The sequence below is a fragment of the Vanacampus margaritifer genome, chromosome 13 (genome assembly GCF_051991255.1).
Source record: "Vanacampus margaritifer isolate UIUO_Vmar chromosome 13, RoL_Vmar_1.0, whole genome shotgun sequence".
In the NCBI taxonomy this organism is placed as follows: domain Eukaryota; kingdom Metazoa; phylum Chordata; class Actinopteri; order Syngnathiformes; family Syngnathidae; genus Vanacampus; species Vanacampus margaritifer.
Window position 1 is genome coordinate 12,098,864 of NC_135444.1, and position 21,236 is coordinate 12,120,099.

General features: G+C 38.7%; 1 protein-coding gene across 1 annotated transcript in view; it reads right to left on the bottom strand.

The window, feature by feature from the left end:
- arhgef18b (rho/rac guanine nucleotide exchange factor (GEF) 18b) overlaps positions 1 to 21,236 on the bottom strand; it is a 51,653-nt gene that overhangs the window by 21,083 nt on the left and 9,334 nt on the right. The window contains exons 4-20 of the mRNA XM_077584591.1: positions 19,967 to 20,475; positions 19,475 to 19,610; positions 18,402 to 18,528; positions 18,066 to 18,120; positions 15,563 to 15,637; positions 15,098 to 15,206; positions 13,329 to 13,503; positions 5,259 to 5,326; positions 4,578 to 4,623; positions 3,910 to 4,117; positions 3,274 to 3,380; positions 1,772 to 1,912; positions 1,208 to 1,458; positions 1,000 to 1,125; positions 795 to 912; positions 394 to 648; positions 211 to 287 (exon numbers count right to left, since the gene is read on the bottom strand). Coding sequence (XP_077440717.1) covers positions 211 to 287; positions 394 to 648; positions 795 to 912; positions 1,000 to 1,125; positions 1,208 to 1,458; positions 1,772 to 1,912; positions 3,274 to 3,380; positions 3,910 to 4,117; positions 4,578 to 4,623; positions 5,259 to 5,326; positions 13,329 to 13,503; positions 15,098 to 15,206; positions 15,563 to 15,637; positions 18,066 to 18,120; positions 18,402 to 18,528; positions 19,475 to 19,610; positions 19,967 to 20,475 — 2,583 coding nt within the window. The remainder of the gene's footprint in view (positions 1 to 210; positions 288 to 393; positions 649 to 794; positions 913 to 999; positions 1,126 to 1,207; positions 1,459 to 1,771; positions 1,913 to 3,273; positions 3,381 to 3,909; positions 4,118 to 4,577; positions 4,624 to 5,258; positions 5,327 to 13,328; positions 13,504 to 15,097; positions 15,207 to 15,562; positions 15,638 to 18,065; positions 18,121 to 18,401; positions 18,529 to 19,474; positions 19,611 to 19,966; positions 20,476 to 21,236) is intronic.

Sequence of the window (21,236 nt, forward strand, 5' to 3'; positions counted from 1 at the left end):
AGGGAAAAAAAAACAAGAAAGAATGAATAACTTTGAGCTCAATCTCATTGAAGCCTTTTACAATAGTCTGAACACAAACAAATGTTACAAATATGCTTAATTGATTCTGGGGGAAATTAAGGGATAAAAGGGTGCCAATTCAGCACGCATCTTAATTATGTATGTACCAGTAATAGTTGGTTTACATAAAGCAAACTGCTAATTACTCACCACTGCTGCAAATACATATCGCTGATCCTTCTCTTGCAGCAGCAGTAACACATCAGAAAGTAGAACTGCAAGAATATCTGTGAAGACCAAATAACCCAAGATTATTTCTTTAAAACTGACTTTCTTTTTATTATTATTTTTATTTTATTTTAAATGTTATTTTTATTCCGCCACACTCCTAACCTTTGAGTCTGCCAGAGGCAGCTTTCCAGTTGACAGTACCCTCATACAGAAGCCGTCTTCGACCTTGCGCCAAGTCTTCTCTGCGAAACACTCGGCCATCTTTGATTTTGCCCAGTGCCTTTGGCTCCATCTTGTTGTGGATTTCTCGAAGGCGACATGTCTTCTCGTGCAGATTAACCAACGAGTCCACTTGAACAATAGTGTCTTTAATCAAGCCTAGTGCACGGTTCAGCTCTGTGTGTTCTTCGGTACCCTCTAAAGGAAAAACAAAGATTCAAATGAACCTCAATGAACATGGGACATTTTTTTCAGATCTTATACAGTATTTGTGGAGCACATGGGATAATATGCACCAATATGTTATAGATGATTTAGTAAGCACAAAATGAATACTGCAGGACCTTCAGTGCTGTGCAGGATGCGCTCGACAAGTGCTGGGTACTTGGTAATGCGCTGTGTTACCAACAGAATACATTCAGGCACTCCTAACCTTCGCACAATGGACAGGTTGTTGATTTTCTGAGATGACAAAACAAAATATTCAGACTGCAAAGTAGGACAAGGATGAATTGGTATAAAGATAACAAACATGCTTGGTTGTCTCACCCGTATGATGCTGTGAAATCGTTTGTTTGTTTGCATCTGTTCTTTGTAGTAGCCCACAGCCTCCGTGTGGTGACTGCAGAAATCACCATAGCTGTCCTTCATCTTCTCGCCTACATCGCCTGAAAACTGCATAGATATATAAGATATAAGAAATAAGAAAAAACAAAAAACTTGCATGCTTGGGTGTTTGTGTATTCCCATTTGTTACCTGCGCTATTAGTATGTCTGCTATTCTGTCCACTGTGTAGTTGCCCTCAGTGGGCGAAACAACGCTTTCTCGCCTGCGTTCTTTAAGACAGGACAAGAAATGCATGTGGAGCTCCAGGAGGTTTTCTATGCGTGGGAATAGACATTCTAGTCTGCTCGAATCCATCTGGAGGTTTTCCTTCAACTCTCTGATGTAAACACGAAGCATTATCTTCAGTGTCCGTACGTGGTGCATCTCTGTCTGCATCAGCTCTGTTGTACATAAAGTGACATATTATAATCACTCCGTTTTTTTTTTTGTTTTTGTTTTTTTTAAATGTTATCAGACTTTGTTTTGACGTGTGCCAATGCAACATTCTGTATTGTTTACATCCAGGCCAAATCGCAGGGACAAACATGACAATGAGAAATATTTATTTGCAAAACTGATTCTCATCTAAATTGAGTTTCAAGTTTAGAGTCTATCCAGAAGCCTACATTGTTATTGTAATTGTCTAATAGTAGTATGTTTTGTTTTGTTTAAAAGGCAACATTAAACAAAGAGCATCCATACAAATGAACTAACCATATATGACATCCTGTCTCTTCATGGCCTCTTTAGAGTGTCTCTTAACAAACTGCTGGTCAACTGCCAAACTCCAAGACTCTGCTTCCAGGTCCTGAGCATCACACTCCAGATCAGCTCGAACTGCAGCATAGTGAGCATCTGACAAAAGTAGCAAACCAAATTACAGATTTTCTACAGTGTACAAGAGAACATCACCTTTAGTACACTGCCATCTGGTCATTACAGAGGTGATACTATCCTGCAAGCATTTACACGATGATTAATAACTCCAAACAGATTGAAAATAAAACACTCAAATAAGGTCATCCATCCATTTTCTTAACCTCTTACTCCTCACAAGGGTCGCAGGGGTGCTGGAGCCTATCCCAGCTGCCTTTTGGCAGTAGGCAGGGTACAATCTGAACTAGTTGCCAGTCAATCTAGGGCACTCACACCCACAATCACACCTAGGGACAATTTAGAGGGTTCAATTACAGTAATTTCTGGACTATAAACCGCTACTTTTTTCACTTGCACTTGACCCTGCGGTTAATACAAAGGTGCGACTTATCCATCAGATCACAAAGGTGCACCATAAAGGAAGTGCAAGAGCGTCAGGCAGAGGAAAACAAACCAAGTGAGCCCAAATACAGTAGGAGAGACAGAACGAGAGCAAGACAATTTGCGTCATTATGTAAAAGAAAATAGCGGGAACCCAGTGCGGTAACATTAAAACACCTGCGGCTTACAGTCGGGTGCGGCTTATGTGTGTAACAAACTCGGTATTCCCCAAATTTAGCTAGCACGGCTGATAGTCAGGTGCGCCTTATAGTCCAGAAATTACTATAATATGCCATGCATGACTTTGGAATGTGGGAGGAAACCGGAATACCCGGAGAACCCCATTCATTGTGTATGTGGCGAGGAGCGTGGAGAATGGACTGGAGCATTGCTGGGCGGTGCTGCACACCTGTAGGATGCCTGCCGCGAACGCAAGTGACTCATAAGAAAAAAATATTCTATTCAAGAGCCGGGACATCTAAATTTTACAATAATAATTTTTTGAAGAAATAATGCATTCTCTCTTGAATGAAAATGTAATGATTTTGTGGAAATCAAATAATTTTTGGATGCGTAATAAGCACGGACACAGATAAAAATATAACCATACGCCTTATATGTCACATTACAGATAACTGTATTATATTAATAGTTGCTCAATTCAGTCCAGACAAGAGGTAAAAAAATGTTTTTTTAAATTGTATGAATTAACAGCAGGGCCCAACAGTGAGGAAGAAATAAAGCCACTTTGCCAATCTCTCTCTCGCATAGTCCAACTTATTGAGACAGTGTGAGGTTACGTTTGACTCCATTAAACATACTCCTTGCTAAAATTTGAGAAAACACCCATGGAATTAAAAAAACAAACAAACTCAGGAATAGACTCCTTTGAAAAAGTTGGATGTGCTAAAAAACAATGTCACAAATTAAACAAAATGTCACCAATCAAGTCATCTTACCTTCCACTATGATAGACTCAGTAGTGGAGGGAACGAGGGAAATGGTGTCTTCATTGCAGCGCTTCAAGCGAAAAGTATCTGTTTCATCCATCTCCCCGGGGAGAGAACTGTGTTAAAAAAAAAATATTTTTTTAAAGTCTACAGCTACCTTAAGAGAAAGGCAGTACATCCTCAAGATGTACAAATGCTTGCATGCATGCATGTATCATTTTATCAAAATAAAACTAATAAGGGTAGGACTAGATACGTTTTTAAACTTTTCCTACCCCTTTTGAACATAAAAACTTATATTTTAAACGTTTAATGTGCTTTCTTTATGTTTATATGTTCAATAAAACCATAAACCAAAACAAAAATGTATGTATGTATGTACCTCTGTCCCTTGATAAAATGTTACGTGGTAAAATGTATAGTCTGTTAGCAATCTCTCACAATTTCTGGCTCTTCTTCAATTAATGGCCTTTCAGAAAGTGTGTAGACTTTTAAATACTTTTGAGCCATTGAACAAGAAAATCCTGCAGCCTAGCTAGGGGAACATTTTATCTTCAGTTGAAGCTTAAGTCCTTCATATGAGTGGTAGGTAATCAAAAGGAAACAAGTCAAAATGTGTAAGTGCTGCTAGACTGAAATACTGACCCCGAGCTGCTGTTGAGGCGTAGGCTGTGGCCGAGGTATGGAGCAGGCACTCCAGGAGAGGTGATGTTATGTGTTACAATCACTTGGTTACTTGGTCCCCGAGGAATGATGGTCATGCCAGGCGTCCCGGAAAAAGTTGTGTGGCCATTGAGGGTCTGTGCTGAGGCTGTGCCTGACTGTTCCTGCTCTCTGAGTCGGTCTTTTAGTGCTGAGGAGAAAATACGAGTCAGATAATGGTGAGAGCTGGAGGAAGAACAGAAAGAGAAGATGACCAGCGAAGAAGTCAAAGACAAAATAAGTAGGTTGTGCCCATCAATTTATATCTGAGAGTAAAGTAAGATTTTTTTTTTTTTTTTTAATGTTGTATGCATATAATTTCATGTGAAACTGACTTTTTTTTCTGTCTGGGTTCAGGTCAGACTTTTACAATGGTTTATAATGAACAAAATGTCTATCAAGGCTGGTTTCCACTTGACCCGAACCATCTCTAAGCTATGCATAATGCCATAGGGCCAGATTGTCAGGGGATGCTGCACAGTGCTCATTGCACCTCCTTCTTTATCTTTTGTCTTCTGTCATTATCTGCCCTCTATCTCTTCCTCAACCCATCAGGTAGAGGTGATAAGCACCCCACACTGAGGCTTGAAAATTAATTGAATTCTACTTGCCAAGATTAGGGGATCCAGACGGGCCTGTTCTTGATAAAGAATCTCTCTGTTTGAGAAAAGAAAGACAGTTATTTTTATGGCTATTTCCTCAAACACTTATCAGGTAATAAAAAGATGACTTTGGCCTCTCTTTTTTTTGCACAGGAGGAGAAAGCACACAAAATCTTTCTATACAAAGACAATTAAAGATGTGTGACCATGACTGTCTTTCAAACTTTTTAACCCCAACACGCCCGATTCTGTGCACCAGAGCTGTGCCCAGGGCTGGACTGGCCATCTGTCATGCAGGGCAGATGCCCGGTGGGCCGACATCTTTTGGGGTCAATGCAGTGCTTTTTAATTATTATTTTTCCTCCATTTTAACCCAAGAGACTGGCCCACAATTTAGAGGGACTAGTCAGTTAATCCATTTCAATTATAGACAGCAACCTGAACCAACATCAGTGGCAGAACTATGTGTTAGGCAGGGGTGGTCAGGAGTCGGGGCCAAGGCCGGGCTGGTCCAGACCGATGGGCTTACGTCAAATGCAAGGGGCCAATTTTTGTGCCAGTCCAGCCCTGGTTGTGCCTGTTGAATGTGAGCAGTGTTAAAAATATATACATAAATAAGGCATTTGGATGCTTAGGGTAACTCCACTCTACTGTCAGCATTGTTTCTCCACGTTCCAGTGGAGTGTTTACCTTGTTCTTGGTGCTGGTGCACTCACCCAGCAGAGACTTGCAGCTCCTGTGAACATTCACAGCACAATCTGAAAAACAGTATCCAAAAGTCAATATGACTTTAGTTAAGAAACAGTGTGTAATCCTGTTTTTTCATTAGTAAATGAATGAAACCCAATGTTATTCTACATTTATACTGTTTTTAATTCGGAATTTAATTTCACATGAATTGTTTTTATTCTAATTCAACTGAGATGAGTGCAGGTTTTTTTCCCATTTAAATCAAAAATGTAAAGTGTATAGTTTAGTCGGAGGTGGAAATAAAACAAAAAATATACAAGAAGACATAGTGATCTTGCTATACTGGGTACAAATTCTGTGAGTAGCTCAAACAAATCCAATCATCACTATGCAACCTGTGACTCCAGCTAGGTCAAACTTGGTCACATGGCCTTCAATGCCCAAACACCAAAGCCAGAGAAGCTTCTACGTAGAGCGGCGGCTCCATTGTAAGTGGTGATGTGTTGAGAAGCCTGAACTATCCATCCATCCTTTTAGTATAGCACTTGCCCTCTTTCGGGTCATGGGTAACTGAAACCTATCCCAGCTGACTTCACACCCTGGTTTGGCCTCCAGTCACAAGGCTGACGTAGTCACAGGAAATATGTTAACAGAATGAAATGGGCTATTATCACTAGAAAGAAACCATCTTTAGAGTGCAAAATCAAGTAAACAATTGCAATCTAACCTTAATGTCTTCATAAAATTGAATTTTCATTCAAATTAAGTTTGATATATCAACCACTGTAGACAGGAAGTGGTACACAAGTCAAAGAAGCAAAAGCTGACAACACAACTCAGCCTCCTTGGCAGAAGTAAAGATGGAAATAAACACCGTCCACGACTGACCTGTTTACATTATTCGGGGCACACAGTCGAGCGGAGAAGCCTGAGGCAGAGACGGCGCATTGTTCAAATGCGGTGGCATTTCTATCAACAGCACAATGTAATACGAGCAACTTCCACTAAGAGATCATCAGAAAGGCTTCTGTACAGTGTGTAGCTCATCTCTCTTCTGTGTGCCACAATGAAGACAAGACTGAACTTCAAGTACATTATTTTCATGGGCATTTTGAGCTTCACACCAAATCATTCTAGTTTTTTCAAATTCAGCCACTGAAGTCCTGTCCACTCCTCTAGTAACTTATGAATGATTTCTAAATGAAAAGTCAACAGAAGTTGGCTTCTGAGTAAGCCTCAGCAGCAGAGTCATGCCCCTTGTTTTATAAAATGGTCCAGTATTACTCAACTGGCACGCTTCAAGACATAATAAAAACAATATATAAATCATTAATTTTACTCAGCATTAACAACAAGACTATTGTAAGCACCAGACTTTAAATTGTACTGCTTCGTTCAGTTTCCGTTACCAGAGAAGATTTGCTTCTTTTCTTTTTTTTACCTGGATAGGAGGATTTCGAATTCAATAGACAATTAATATCCAACAGATTCAACAGCCGCACAGCAGCCATATCTCGAGGTAGTTATTCATCTTAATCCAGCTAAGGTGTATAAAATATGTCAAAAACAAAACACACATACAATAAATCTTTCAGTTCACCATAGTAGCCTTCCTTTCAACAAAGCTCAAACACACTGATGAGGCCAATCAGGGGCCAGTCTATAAAAAAAAAAAAAAGAAATGAAAAAGAAGATAAGAAGACCTTGACGGGTAGGCAGATCTTTGCAAAATACTGATACATTCACTCAAGCGTCATCAGTGAAGAGCCCAAACGCAAGCTAAATCCTTTCAGGAAACAGAGGATGGTAAACAAATGGCAATGACAAGAATTCTGCTTGGTAGAGGTAAAAGATTAGCCAAAGATAAGCAAGGGCAGGGTGTTTTTCTGTTTGCTCTTATCACAGCTCTTATCAGCACTCGGACCACCTCAAAGTCTGGCAATTGCATGCTCGCAGATGCCCCACGCGGGAAGCAGAGCTGGCTAAAAACAAAGTCAGTGACTTAAGAAACAAGTCAGACATCATGTGACTGACTGGTGCATCCACAAAAGAGTGTCACTTGAGATAACGACAATAGAATACATTTGTAATTTTAGGAAAACGGTCAACTGAATGTGAGTTGTTACATTTCCAGTGATAAATCTGATGTTTTAGACTTTAAAAGCAACAAGTTCAATTAAAGCCCTTCTGTCATATTACATTATTTTATGAATAGAGAGAGTGAGAGAGAAAAAAAGATTATCTTAGATCTTTACAGGGAAAAATGGGCTCGGCAGCAGTCAAGATAAGGGATTGTTCAAGGAAATTTTCAGAACGATAAACAGGACACCTGAAAGATTCTGCTTTCTTTCGCTTGGTCAGGTGACCTTTTTTTGGCTCTATTTTAATTGAATTCAATGAATGATTGCCAGGATTTTTGACAGAGTTTAACAAAAAAAGAAAGGAAGATTTTTTTTTATTTCTGATTGTTCTATTTCCTACAAAGAAACAGACATTGATCAACCTCAGATAGTTGACTGAAGTACCGTCATTAAATGGATGGTTCTGGCAAATTACATCGTCACTCATACATAGGCTAACAGTAAAACAAGTTCAAATACCCACAAGAAAACACGCTCAAAGGCGTAGCAGCGATGCATGCAAGAAGTGCTGTGCTAAACAAGGTGTGATGTTTGAGGAGGGCTCTGTTCCGCTCTGATGGACCTGCCAAGCACAATCAGAACCATGTGACCCACTCAGCAAGACAGCCAAGAAATGACCCCTATTTCATTCCAGCGGGGCACTGGAGAAGTGTAATAGCATCACCTGCCCGGCTGAGGAATGATAAGAATTTTGACACACATGCTTAACGTCAACGGTTTATGTGGTCCAATAATCCCAAATTACATTTAGAATCTCACATTTCTTTCTGTCTGAGCCAATCAATTACATTTGCACAACATGGACTAGAGAAAGATGGGGACAAATTAGGAATTAATGTAAATGAGGAAAGTAAAGACAATGTTACTTTTGTCCTCTTTTGAATGATTCACGTATAATGTGTCGTAAAAGAACAGGTGTGTGTTATCCCATTTATCTTATTTAATGGAGTTAAATTATAATTTTTACTTCTTTACTACAAACCGTGGCTCGATAATGGATGTGAAACATTGATCTAACCCTGCGTCAAAGCAGAAAAAAATTATAATCTCGCACACAGATTCACTACAATAACAAACTCTATTCGCTAACGTTAACAATCACCTGTTGAGCCTCAAGTCTACAACAGCGGCTAACAAAACTGGCGATAACGCAGTACAAAAAGTTACACTAAAACGACGCTTAAGGGTAACATTTGCAAAAGCAACAACATTGCTGTGGTTGTTGGGATGTAGAGCATGGGCGCTTTTTAAAGTGAAATACATTTGCTTTACAATTTGAAGCGGTTTGGGGCACGCTAACTCGCTAGCAACAAGAGGCTATCGTTAGCTAGCCACACTGGACAAGAAACTACAAACTGAGATTTTCATAGATTAGGTAAATACATGTTGGCTCGTCGTGCTAATAAAAACACAACGAGGACATAAAAGAAACAATATATCGCCCCTTGTTAGCATTACACTAAGTGGCTAAAAACTGAAGCGCCTGTAAATTGTAAAAGTCCATTGAAGGAAACAACGGGAATGATCCACCTGATCGCACTACATGAGCCGCTTCTTACCGTTATTAACGCCGAGACTCTGGTCCGGTTCGGATGTTTACGCCCGAAACAACAACGGCGAGTCGGTTGGATAACCACATCATTGACGGCGACGGCAGAAAGTATCCCCGTTCCTGTTTTTTTGTTTTTGTTTTGTTCCACTTTAGTTAGCCGCTCTCTCCAGTGGGAACAATCTGTGGCATACAAACGGCGCATTCCACAGGCTCAATCCCCACACCGCCACTTGGCTCCAATTAAAGGGCCACTACACTAGCTTGTTTTCTACCAAGCACACCAAAAGCAAAACCAAGAAGGGTTACAATCATTAAGTCTAATAAGAACGCAGAAATCGATTTTATGGATTCATTTGTGTTAAATTGTCATGATTTTTTTTAAGGCAGTTCCCTTTCCTTTAAGGGCTTGCATAGTTTTGGAGGTGCACCTTTACATTTTTCTGATGAGGCATTGTTCTCTCGTTTACTTTCCAGTCACTTAACCCATCTTTCCTGTTTTCTCTATCATCTCAACACAACCAAGTCAGACAGACATTCAGAACGTCTTTGTGAATCGTTCCATTTGAATGAAATTGACAGCTTTGACATAGTCAAAAGCGGATTCCCGCTGACGCGCACACCTTAGTTTAGACCAGTCCTTAAAAACATTTAAAGCGATTTATCTTTCAAGTGAAATTTCAGGATTAACCCAAAATGCACTACAGTAAAACCTTTACAAGTGAACTTAATATGACCTGTAAACTTTTTGTCCAACTTTCAATATTTTTTGTACAACTTTCTGATCACCAACAAGGAACTAAATGGCAAATTCACTGCTGGTGTTTAGATGGATGAATTGATCAATACATTTCCAAAGACGTCCATATTTCTACTTCTCTCACTCTCACTAGTCTCTCTTTGTCTGTGTTACAACCTGCTGATGACATTTTGGGACCTGGACATCCTCCCCAACTGCAACCTATTGATGATATTCCTTGATTCATGGATCAAACACCTGAATTTTGTTGATTCAGCTCCTTGTTAAAAAGGGTACGTTGTGAGAAAAGTACTGAACGGTTGAACAGCTGGAACGGTGTACTGAAAAAGTATGTAAGCAGCACAAAACGTCAGTTAGTAAGTTAATTGCACCTTCTGCCATCTAGTGGAAGAGCACTTAATTGTTCTGCATGTCACTATATGTTACTGGCATAGATAGATGGACAGATACTGTACATTTTATATCAAATACATTTTCAATCAAGTGAAATTGGATAATGTCTTACGGCACACCAGCATGTGGTTAGAAATCACTGACTTAAACTTACAACTTGGCTGCAAACAGAGAGGAGCAAGGAGAAACGGAAAATTGATTTTTGTGCAAAATATTTTAACTCATTCACTGCCATTGACGGCTATAGACGTCAAAAATTTACTTTAAATATTTCTATTAATTTGACATGTTTTTCACTTTTATTAACAAGAGTATGAAAACCTGGGGGGAAATTTTTTTTTGTACATTTAGAACAGAAAATTTGTGATTAATTTTTTAATAATCTTTTCTTTTTTTATCTTCTAAATGTACAATATAAAATGACTTGTTAACAAAAGTGGAAAAAAATGTTAAACTAATAGAAATAGTTCAAATGAATTTATGGCAGTGAATGAGTTAAATAATAAAAATGTTAAATATTTTAAGACCAAATCGCCCTATGTAACAGAGTAGCCACGATCGAAGAAGGAGAAGAAAAAGAAAAAGACTTTAGCCTAAATATTGCAACAAAGTTAAGGGTTTGTGTCAAACAGAGGAAGCTATCTGTCGCCGTGCACTACATTAAACAACAAATACCAGAACAAGCCTGTTGAATAAGCAGTAAGCACCTTATTAAAATAATCGTATATTCCACCCCTGTGCTTCCAGACTGCATTATTTATAAATGTTAGTATTATTGTCTTCCTAATGAAGAGACAGAATGAGCTAAGAACGGCTTTTGTTGATACACTGACCTCACTTGCACAGTATATTAATTAATATTTAATAGAAAATCTATTTTGACAATAAACTCTCATCTTTGTTTGACAAAATCAGTTTGACACATATGGACAAAATAGAGTTTTTGACCAAAAAAAAAAACTATTTCCCACACAGCCATAGCCAGGTCAAGGATGTCGTTCAGTCTCGGTGGGCGTGGCTAGCGCGTAACAATATCCTACATTGGCCCTAGACTGAATTTTCATTGAGCTGAACTCTGCCTGAAGTTACTAGGAAAGACAATCTGACCAATTGTGTTGATCTAGGTTGCTAGTAACAAAGAAGCAAAACAAACTTAGATCATAGTTTCACAGCTTTCATCAGCGCATGTACGCCCTCTATTAGTCGCACACTTCTTTCATTCGACATTGCTGGTCTTATCAGCGGATAAAATGAGAGCATGGAGGAAGTACGTGCTGTTGAAATGTCCTTCACAGGTCGTCTGTTTGTTGTGGCTGCTTACACACAGCACAGGCCTGCTTTCTTTACCGGAGAATATCAGTATGAAGAACCAAACTACCTGGAAGCCTAAAATGAATGCGTACTGTAGGTTTTTGCGTAAACAACTGTCAGAATACGGTGCTGATGGATGAGATGACCCGCCCAAACAGAATGAAACGTTGTGCAACGCAGAGCAGTGAAACGAAATGCAGATGCAGCGTTGCCAATGATGTTCTTGGAAAGACTTCTCAAATATGGGAGGAAAGACACTAAACAGCAACGGGTGTTTTCTTTCCAGAGCATTGAGCAAAGTCATAGTCAGTATGACAGGAGATCATTTATCTGTAATCATCTGCTAATAGATCAATGCCAAATAATATGACACAATGCTTCACCTTGTATTCACTACACTTTATTTCTACTAAAAATTCTTGACAATATACTGATATACTATTATCCTTGAAGCATAGTTTGGGTGTGCTGCTACTAGTAAATCTGATATAGTTTATTGTAATACAAAAAAAATATTACTTGTGTTAATAAATAAAAAAATACACGGAACAAGGATCTTATAAAAATAAGTCAACCCCAAAATTGTCTTTACAATATTTTCTCTGCACCCGACTAGTCTAAACACGGCATTCTGATTAATATCGCGTTTGTGGAATATGAATTAATCAGCAAAATCCACCAGTTTTTATCCATCTCAGGGGGCGGCCATTTCAACTGAAAAACATTACAGTTGCTCGGGTAACGGGAAGAGAGAAGAAAAAAAAAGTTTTGGCAGGATTCTCACTTTATTCTCAGAATTCTGATTTTAAAGTGAGAATTCTGACTTTATTCTCCGAATTCTGACTTTAATCACAGAATTCTGACTTTAAAGTGAGAATTGTCACAATATTCACTTTAAAGTGAGAATTCTGACTTTATTCTCAGAATTACGACTTTAAAGTGAGAATAACTGTAGCACTAATAAAGTCAGTCATGACTTTAAAGCCAGCATTCTCATTTTAAAGTCAGAATTCTGAGATTAAAGTCAGAATTCTGAGTTTAATTCAGAACTATCACTTTAAAGTCAGAATTCTGAGTTTAATTCAGAACTATCACTTTAAAGTCAGCATTCTCACTTTAAAGTGAGAATTCTGAGATTTAAGTCAGAATCCTGACTTTAAAATCAGCATTCTCACTTTAAAGACGTTGAAGTCAGAATTCTGACTTTAAAGACGTTAAAGTAATTCTGATAATAAAGTCTGAATCCTGCCAACCTTTTTTTTTTCTCTCTTCACTGGCCCAAATCCTTTTCTGTAGTTACCTGAGCAACTGTGATGCCATTTTCAGTGGACAGCAAGTGGCAAAATGGCCGCTAACTGATATGTATAGAAACAGGTTGATTTTGTTGTCTTTCATATTCCACAAACGCAATATTAATCAGAATGTCTTGTTTGGACTAGTGGGGGCACACGCAATACAATTATTATTGTAAAGAAAATTTGGGTGTTGACTTTACTGTTAAATCACAATAATAATGGGGAAAAAATAGACACCATTTGATTATTTTTCAAAATCCCTCAGCCCACTTTGTATTAAAAAAAAAAATTCTGATTAAAAACAAAAAACATAGAATTTAGTCATACTGTATGTGCTTTTCATTGGTCGGGAATAAAAATAAGGTTGTACCTCAACAACCTCTCTTCACCCCCAAAATGAATTTTCCGATCCTGCCCCTGTAATAAATGTCAAGCTTTGTGCAGGCTGTTGCTTGTTTATTCACTCCAGCGTTTGCGTGAGCAGGTGTGCAAGCAGCAGCGTGGTTATAAAAAGCCCCGCGTTTGCATGTGAGTGGAGCACCTGCGCTCACGTGCGCGGCCGTGTGTTTGCGAGGGAGACAAGCGTGAAGGGCGGCGCGCGTGCACCTGCCGCGTACTCACTCATGCACTGCAGGCTGTGCTTCTTCTGCAGCATCTTGCCGCACAGAGAGCAGGTGGCGCAGCTGGAAAAAGTGCCGAGCGCTAAGAGATGCCCGTTGTTGTGGCTAAACTCGGCCTCCTTTGCCTCCCGCTCTTTCTCCTTACCCCTGTGCTGCTCTTTCTCCCGGTTCTTACCCTGCGGGGGACACAATCGGTTAGCGTCATTAGAAGTGTGTCACGGGCATGATGGGGTTTATGGAAGGAGATTAGTGCGCTAACATGTGCACCGCCGGTTAACTGTTACACTTGACAATTAGGTCCGTGTAATGCAATTAATGCAATGACAATGACTAATGCCTTCTGTTGTGTTACATTTCAAATAGTCAAAGTAGTTTTTGTGTTTGCAGCGTCACTGATACTGAGAAACAAATGGGTATTTTTAAGACGTTGGGTTTTGCAAATGATCAGCGAAATGTTGATCGTAGTGGTTAGCAATGTTAATTGGGAATTACATCTTTTCCTGTTATGTTGTGGTTCATTCCGACCGAGTCGAAAGTAGCTTTTCGCGATAATTGTGTTGTTGCCGACACTTTTAGATTGCGAAGCATTCTGCGGATCAAATTGACCCAGGAACATCATATGTTCCTGAAAAAACAATGCAATAGCGTATTTAGAAAAAAAAAGAATGTTTATGGATAAATTGTCAAATTATCCATGTTGACTCGTGATCTGTGAAAGTAATTAGTTACAATAATTGATTTATAATAGGGGTGTCAAAATTAGTGTGTTAATTTTGAGTTAATTTAAAGTTCCTTTTACACCACTAATTTTTTTTTAAATTAATTACTCTTATTTGGAAAGCGTTTACTGGGGGATATTCCAGTCGCAATGCAGCAGACACGTCCTCGTCAAAATTTAACAGTAATACATTTCATAATAATTAGTGCTGTCAAAGTGTTAACTAATTAATTAATCACGAAAAAATATCACATTAATCATGTATTAACGCAGATTAATCACACTATTAATTTTGACCACAGATCATATACTTTAGCTTGACAACGGATGGCTGCGTTTAAGGTAGCACAGGTTGTGTTTGAGCAATAAACATAATTACATGCGTTAAAGTAAAGCATTTAATTTTTTTGGGTGTATGACATTCAGAATATTTTTTTATGTCAAAATATTGGGGTCATTTCTTCCCCCATTTTAAATTATGCAAGTAATTAACTGATTAGAAAAAGAGGAGAATGAGCCTGTGCAATGGATCAAAAAATGTTGAAGACGTCCTCGTAACATTAAATGTTGAAAAACTTAACAAATAACAAGTGCTCTTCAAATTTGGCGGGCAAAAAATGTTGATTAAAAAAGCCTTTTTAATTAAGAGATTAATCGTGATTAATCAAAATTCTAAGATGAAAAATGCAGCTCCTTGTTGTCATCAACATCTTACAAATGCAATTATGACATCTATTGGCAGAAAAATGACCTCAACACAAGTCAATATCACACATTTTAAACAGTACAGTACATTTTATTTTATATTAACTCATTATAATTAAATATTATGAAATTACTGTATCAATGACTACAAAGAGGCAGCCATATTTCTATCAGTTTAATATTTTTTTCCACTTTTATGTTAACAAGAGTATGAAAATTTAGAACAGATATAGTTTCTGAAACTTTTGCATAATTCTGGGTCAAATGGACCCTTTAACATTATTGCTGTTTGTGAGAAACGGATGCAACAGGAGGGTTAAATCGGTTGTACGACACTATTTGCCTACCTTATCTTTATTGAAGGAGCCGGTCATCCTGTTCCTCAACGAGCTGAGAGTCCGCTTTACCTTGGTGCCTTTTTCCACTTTCTCACTTCGATCATCCTCTTCCTCATTCCTGGTGGAACAAGAAGAGAATGTACACTCACCTCATAATATTAGATGGAAAAAGTCACATCAACCAGTATGGGATCTCATGCCATTTGCTGATTATATTTTGAATGTTAAATTAATGATTTGACTTACTATTATTATATTATTATAATTATTTGATCGCTCAAGATTGCTCACGTTTATTATGGTCATAGAAACAACATTTAAATGATTTCCCCAACTGTAGCTGCAACCTGCTCCAGCAGGGGTCACTGTTGCAAATGCAGGCAAAAGTTACTCTCTTTTTTTTCTTTTTTTTGCACCCAGGTTCTTGTCAGCCTCATTAAACCATAATTACGCAATATTAAGAAGAGAACTTACTCATTAGAGAGGAACTCGTACCATGTGACATTTTCAGAGTCTTTCTCATTGGCTTTGTTGTTCCTCTGCTTGGCTCTGTGGAACATAATAACAATATTTGATCATGAAGACGTAAGTAGGTAATGGCAAATGCAGAAAATTGTGAGTGTTGTGAAACAAAACGCAGTCTGATGATGGCAAAAAAAACACACTCATTAAAGGATTTTGACGTCCTGTAGTAGTCAAAACATCAGATTCATAATGTGCAATGAACATAACGGAATACAATAACCAAACTGAGTGCTGGTATGAATACGGCAGAGATTATCAACTCAAATGTCCTTAAATAGTGGCTCTAATGGGCCTTTCCTTTTTTTTTTTTTAATACAAAATGCCTTCCTTAATTAAATGCTCTTTCCTTAGTAGGGCCGAGGCAGGTGAACAAAAATACAGTGTGGGAACACTTTAATAAGCCACTATATGAGAAAATATGATATTTCTGCAGTATTCCCTTCCAACATGGTGACATGCACACACACATTCAGTGCCTGAGAGGGGTCACACACTGCTCCACCGCTCCTCGTTTTCGAGCAGCCGCCTGTTTACTTACCCGTGGTACAACTTTAGCTCCTGCAGAACTTTCTGTACCATCAGCCTAAGACAAACAAGACAAGTTGGAGCAAAGGAAAGCAACGGACACACACGCTCCACACCGGCGCGCATATACCGGAGACACGCGCAAACACGCGCACGCCATCTAAGGGGATGGTGGGAGAGAGGAGAGCAGTGGGAGGGGGAGGTTGCGGACACATGACATGGAGCAGAGATGTCAGCGGGGAATGGGGAAAGCCCCTCTGTGATGTGTTGCGTGGGAGGAGATGTCTGTTTGGATGAGAACATAACAGGCCGCAGATGCAGTACGCCATGTGCACGCACAGAATCACGGTGTACCTTCAGGCAAGACCAGTGGCGACCTGAGTGAATTGGGGTCGTTCTCTGGGGTGTTGGAACTTTTTGTATTAATACAGAGCAGAGGTCTCGTAATTAATATATGTAGGTGTTGGGGAGTATTTGTGGGAATGCTGTAGCATGATACTGCTTAGTGGCACTGTTAGCAAAGTGCATTGTGGAGTGACCAGGAGGTTGCAGGTTCGAATCTAACCTCCGACTGTATGTTGCAAATTGCAAAGTGATATACATATGTACCAACTGACTATCATATCAGGAAATGGGTTATTATTTCAGCATTAGATGACACTTTTCAAAATAAATATGCCATCAGTCATGAATTCAGTGCTTAGAGCAATTGCCTCCCACCACGGAGAACCTGGGTTCAAACCCCGCTTGGATCACATTTTAGTACATTCCCATGCAATTTTTGCAGAAAATGCACTTTGTCTAGTTGTTTGTGACTTCCTTATTGGCTTTCTGCGGGAGTGGCTGTTATTGGGCAATTATTGGGCCAATGGGGCTGTTTTAATTGAATAATTTTATTTTTATTTTTTATTAATTTTAAATGTATTTAATTATGCAGTAGGCTCTAATTAAGTACATGGTGTTTCAGTGGGGGATTTTTTTGTACATTTTTTCAATTCTTTTTTTTTTTGTTGCACTTTATAAACAAAAAGTTAAGCCAACTAACCAATCAATCAATCAATCAATCAATCAAAAACTCTAAGTTTAATAGCTCAATCTAAGCGTTTGATTTTGACAAATTTTTAACATTTTAAAACTAGCCAGTCTGTTCGTTTAAAACTGATTAGTTGCATTATATAAATTGTATTAATTTGTGAAGTTTATTAATTATAGTCAATCATTTTATTGGAAGTCATTCTTATATTGTAGCTCAGATTAAATAATTGTATTTTGACAAAGTTACTGAGTTGCATGTGATGTTTAAGTTGTATTCAATTTATGAGCTTTATTGAATAAATTAAATTTACAATGGAATTCATTAATGATTGTACAATATTTATTTTTGATAGTCATTATTCACATTATTCACAAAACAGACAGACAGACAGGTGACCATTCGTACCCACATGGTCACAGAAGTCAGGAGTGAACCGCAACACCGTCAGTGATTTATTATACTTAATTTTATATTTTGATTTTAACATGTTAAAAGATGTGTTTAAATTGTGAAGAGCATAAATACTGTACATATCTTTGGCCCTGGATCTTGAGACACTGGGTGTCTAATAATTACTCTTATTGAGTGTAGACTGATAGTTTATTGGGATAGGCTCCATTAACCTAATGAGAACAAGTGCTATGGGAAATTGATGGATGGATGGCGGGCATAATGAACCGTGAGAAGCAGGTGATGGTACTTTCAAGTCTTTTTCTGCCTGTGTACAGTATCAGTTACCCCGGTGGGATCAAAGAAGAAAAACCAGAAGAGTCTTCTTTTCAAGCCTCATTAAGCCTGAGCAGATGGAGTCACGTAGTCATGTACTGTAATGCTCTCTGACCTCACTTGAGAGGGTTTAAGCACACTTCATTGACGACAGTGTCGACTTACATATGGCTCTGCCCCTCGTTGGAGTGCAGGTGTTCCTCAGGGTCAAACTCCTCCGCTACACCAGGGAAAGAGAGAATGTTGTTAACGTTTTGGCCTGAAATTTTCACACACAAATTAAACACGCAGTTGTGCTTGAAAGTTTACATAACCTTGGGTAAAGTAAACATATGAACACAACTGTAAATGTACAAAAGCTAAATGCCACTGACACAAAAATGCTATGAATCGTCACCAAAACTGACACGCACATGTCAACTTCAACCTCTGAAAATATCAAAACAATGGGCACAGTATTTTGGATTTTATGGACATTAATTAAGTTGATGTCAAACCCACCTCCTGCTGCCTGCGCAGCCTGTTTGGATGTCTGCACAATACGAGAGACGTGTGCTGCACGTGAACATTCGTCTGTGGCAAGGATGTCCGAGCGGGAATACACTTGCTTGCCGGGAACGCCGTCGGCCTGAAATGTTTGCAAACATAAACAGTAATCGATCTGAACTGATCTGTGTTTTTATGGCGGTTGTCGCAAGGTTGCCATTACAGCACAATGAGTTTAAATGTTTAATAAACCACAAGGACAGGTAGGCTACATTGTCTTTTTTTTTATGTTGGTCAAGGAACTATACTTCGCATACAAATATTGACAAACATCAACGACATCTCCTAATCGAATCACAAGAGGGCAAAGAAAAACCAAAAAAAACAAAAAAACATCAGGCAAAAAAAATTAGAAACCTTGAGAAGGGACCGCAAATGTGGTAATCCAAAAATACAAAAATTGACTGAATTGACATCCTAACTATTTCTCCTTGCCATATTAAGAAAAAGGACAAAATATATTGTTCACACTTAAAGATATAGCCAGCTAGCAATATGCTAGGTAGCCTATATTGTTAGCTAACTAGCTAGCTAGCTGTATGCTAGATTTAACCACTGAGAGTTAAAACTAGTATTTAAATAACAACTTTATATAATAGCTTAATTTTAAGACTGTACATTGGTGGTGGCTTTCCGTTCATGCCATTCATTTGCAGTATGTTTATGTTGTATATCAATTTATCAGTGTTTAAAGTGCTAAAATCAAGAGTCAGGTCTTGAAGACAGGCTTTCAAACTCAGGTCTATTATCTGTATTCAAGTCGCTATAGCTAGCTAGCTATATGCTAGGTATATGGGTAGCTAGGTATATGGGTCACTGGAGTGTCTACAAACAAGTCAAGTGTGAACAATGAACATATAACCAAGTTAGTATTTGTTATTTACTTATTTGTAAAATGTGTCTTTGGGCATGTTGTTCTGTGCTTACCACCACTGTGATTTAAAAATAATATTTACAACAACTTTATATGATAGCTTCCAAACTCATGAATTATCTGTATCCATGTTGCACACTTTCAGACTATGTACCTTATCATTGGGGCAGGAGAGTCTCTCCTTGTGACCGTCTGTCTCCTCCATTGGACAGTCCGTGCAGCTGTCACTGTTGTGCTCTGCTTCATCCTCATCTCCATCGCTGTCCATGGCCATGGCGTCTAGACTCAGTCTGACACGCATCGGCACAGAAACAGCAGTAGGAAATATTGTCAGTCAAACTAATATCCTATTCTCGTCTTTTCTGACTCATCAGCCTGTGTTTTGACCAATTCTGCCGCTGCCGAGTTATTTGTTTGTCAAACCACTCAATCCATCCATCCATTCATCTATCCATTTTCAGCCCTGCCTTTCGCCCAAAGTCAGTTGGGATAGGCTCCATCTTACCAATTACCCTAATGAGGATGGATGGACGGTTCACAAAAAATCCTTCTTAATATTTTGAAAATTTTGGGCAAGAAAAAGTGCATACTGGCTACAAGCAATATTTGATGTTAAAGTACAGATAATAAATGATGAGATCTGTACCTTCGTCCCAGGTTGATGGGTGCAACGGGGACGCCCCAGCTGTGTCTTCGAGAGGTCGACATGGATCTCACTAAATTAGGAAAACTGTCAACCTCAACATCTCCATTTAAATGTATCGTGTTTCCATGGTTACGTGATTCAGTTTCCGTGTGAGGTGTTTCCATCGATGCCAAAAGTTCGTCCAGATCAATAGTCACCCTAAGACCAACTCCCGGGCCCAAGGAGTCGTGGCCGTCAATCACACAGCTCGGTAAGAGTTCGGGGCTCAGCTGGGTGACCACAAGGGTGCCGGGCGCTTCCTCGGATGACGCGAGCTCAGTCAGTTGGGGCGCTGCGGTCTGGGAGGTCAGCTCGGGACTGCTGGTTTTCAGAGGCCCGTCAAGATTCACCTCCAGGTCTCTGAAGTAGTCCGAGTCTCCAAAGGAAGAGCTGAGGCCCTGCAGGTCCTCCATGCTGCTGCTCACCTCCACGCCTTTCACCTCAGACTCGCTCACTACAGAGGATGCATCCTGGAAAGGGAAAGGCTGCTTGATTACTGAAAAAATAATAGTCCCGATTATTTTAGCAAGAATTGAAATCACGATTATTCAAACGATTATTATTTTTTTGGGGTACAAAACAAGAAAATGTTTAAGCATTTGAAAATATTAACCCTATAAAGCCTAACGTATCATATTAAATACAAGACATATTGAGCCCTCTATTTCATGACTATAATATTTGTTTCCCATTAAAACCCTGACGTATATGATTTGACACATGCATTGCATGGATACTCCATTAGAGGGCAGTATCACCCATCTGATGGCTTTTCCAGCGATCTTCCAAAATCGGCCCAATTGAGAAAGGAGAGACACCTATACTTATTAAATGTTCTTTCAGATTTTTGGAAATACTAATATGTTTGACATGTCTGCTTATTATGATATTTTTGACAGTTGTAAATGTACAAATTTAAAGCATTGTGAATGGCTGTATCAAATATGACACAAATCAAAAATTCATATGTGGAAGTGGATTTTCCCAAAACTTTTTTTTTTGTTCAAAAGGACTAATAAATATATATTATTATTTCTATTTACAAAAAAAAAATCTGATTTTTTTCTCATTTATATCATGGTTCAGGCTTTATAGGGTTAAGACCAATTAAAAAAAATAGAAACACCATACTTTTTTAAGTTTCTTATGGACCAAACAGAATTTATAATATTATATATTTAAAATAATAAGTTGGAGTGCAGCATGTGCACTGTGCAGAAGGACGATCATT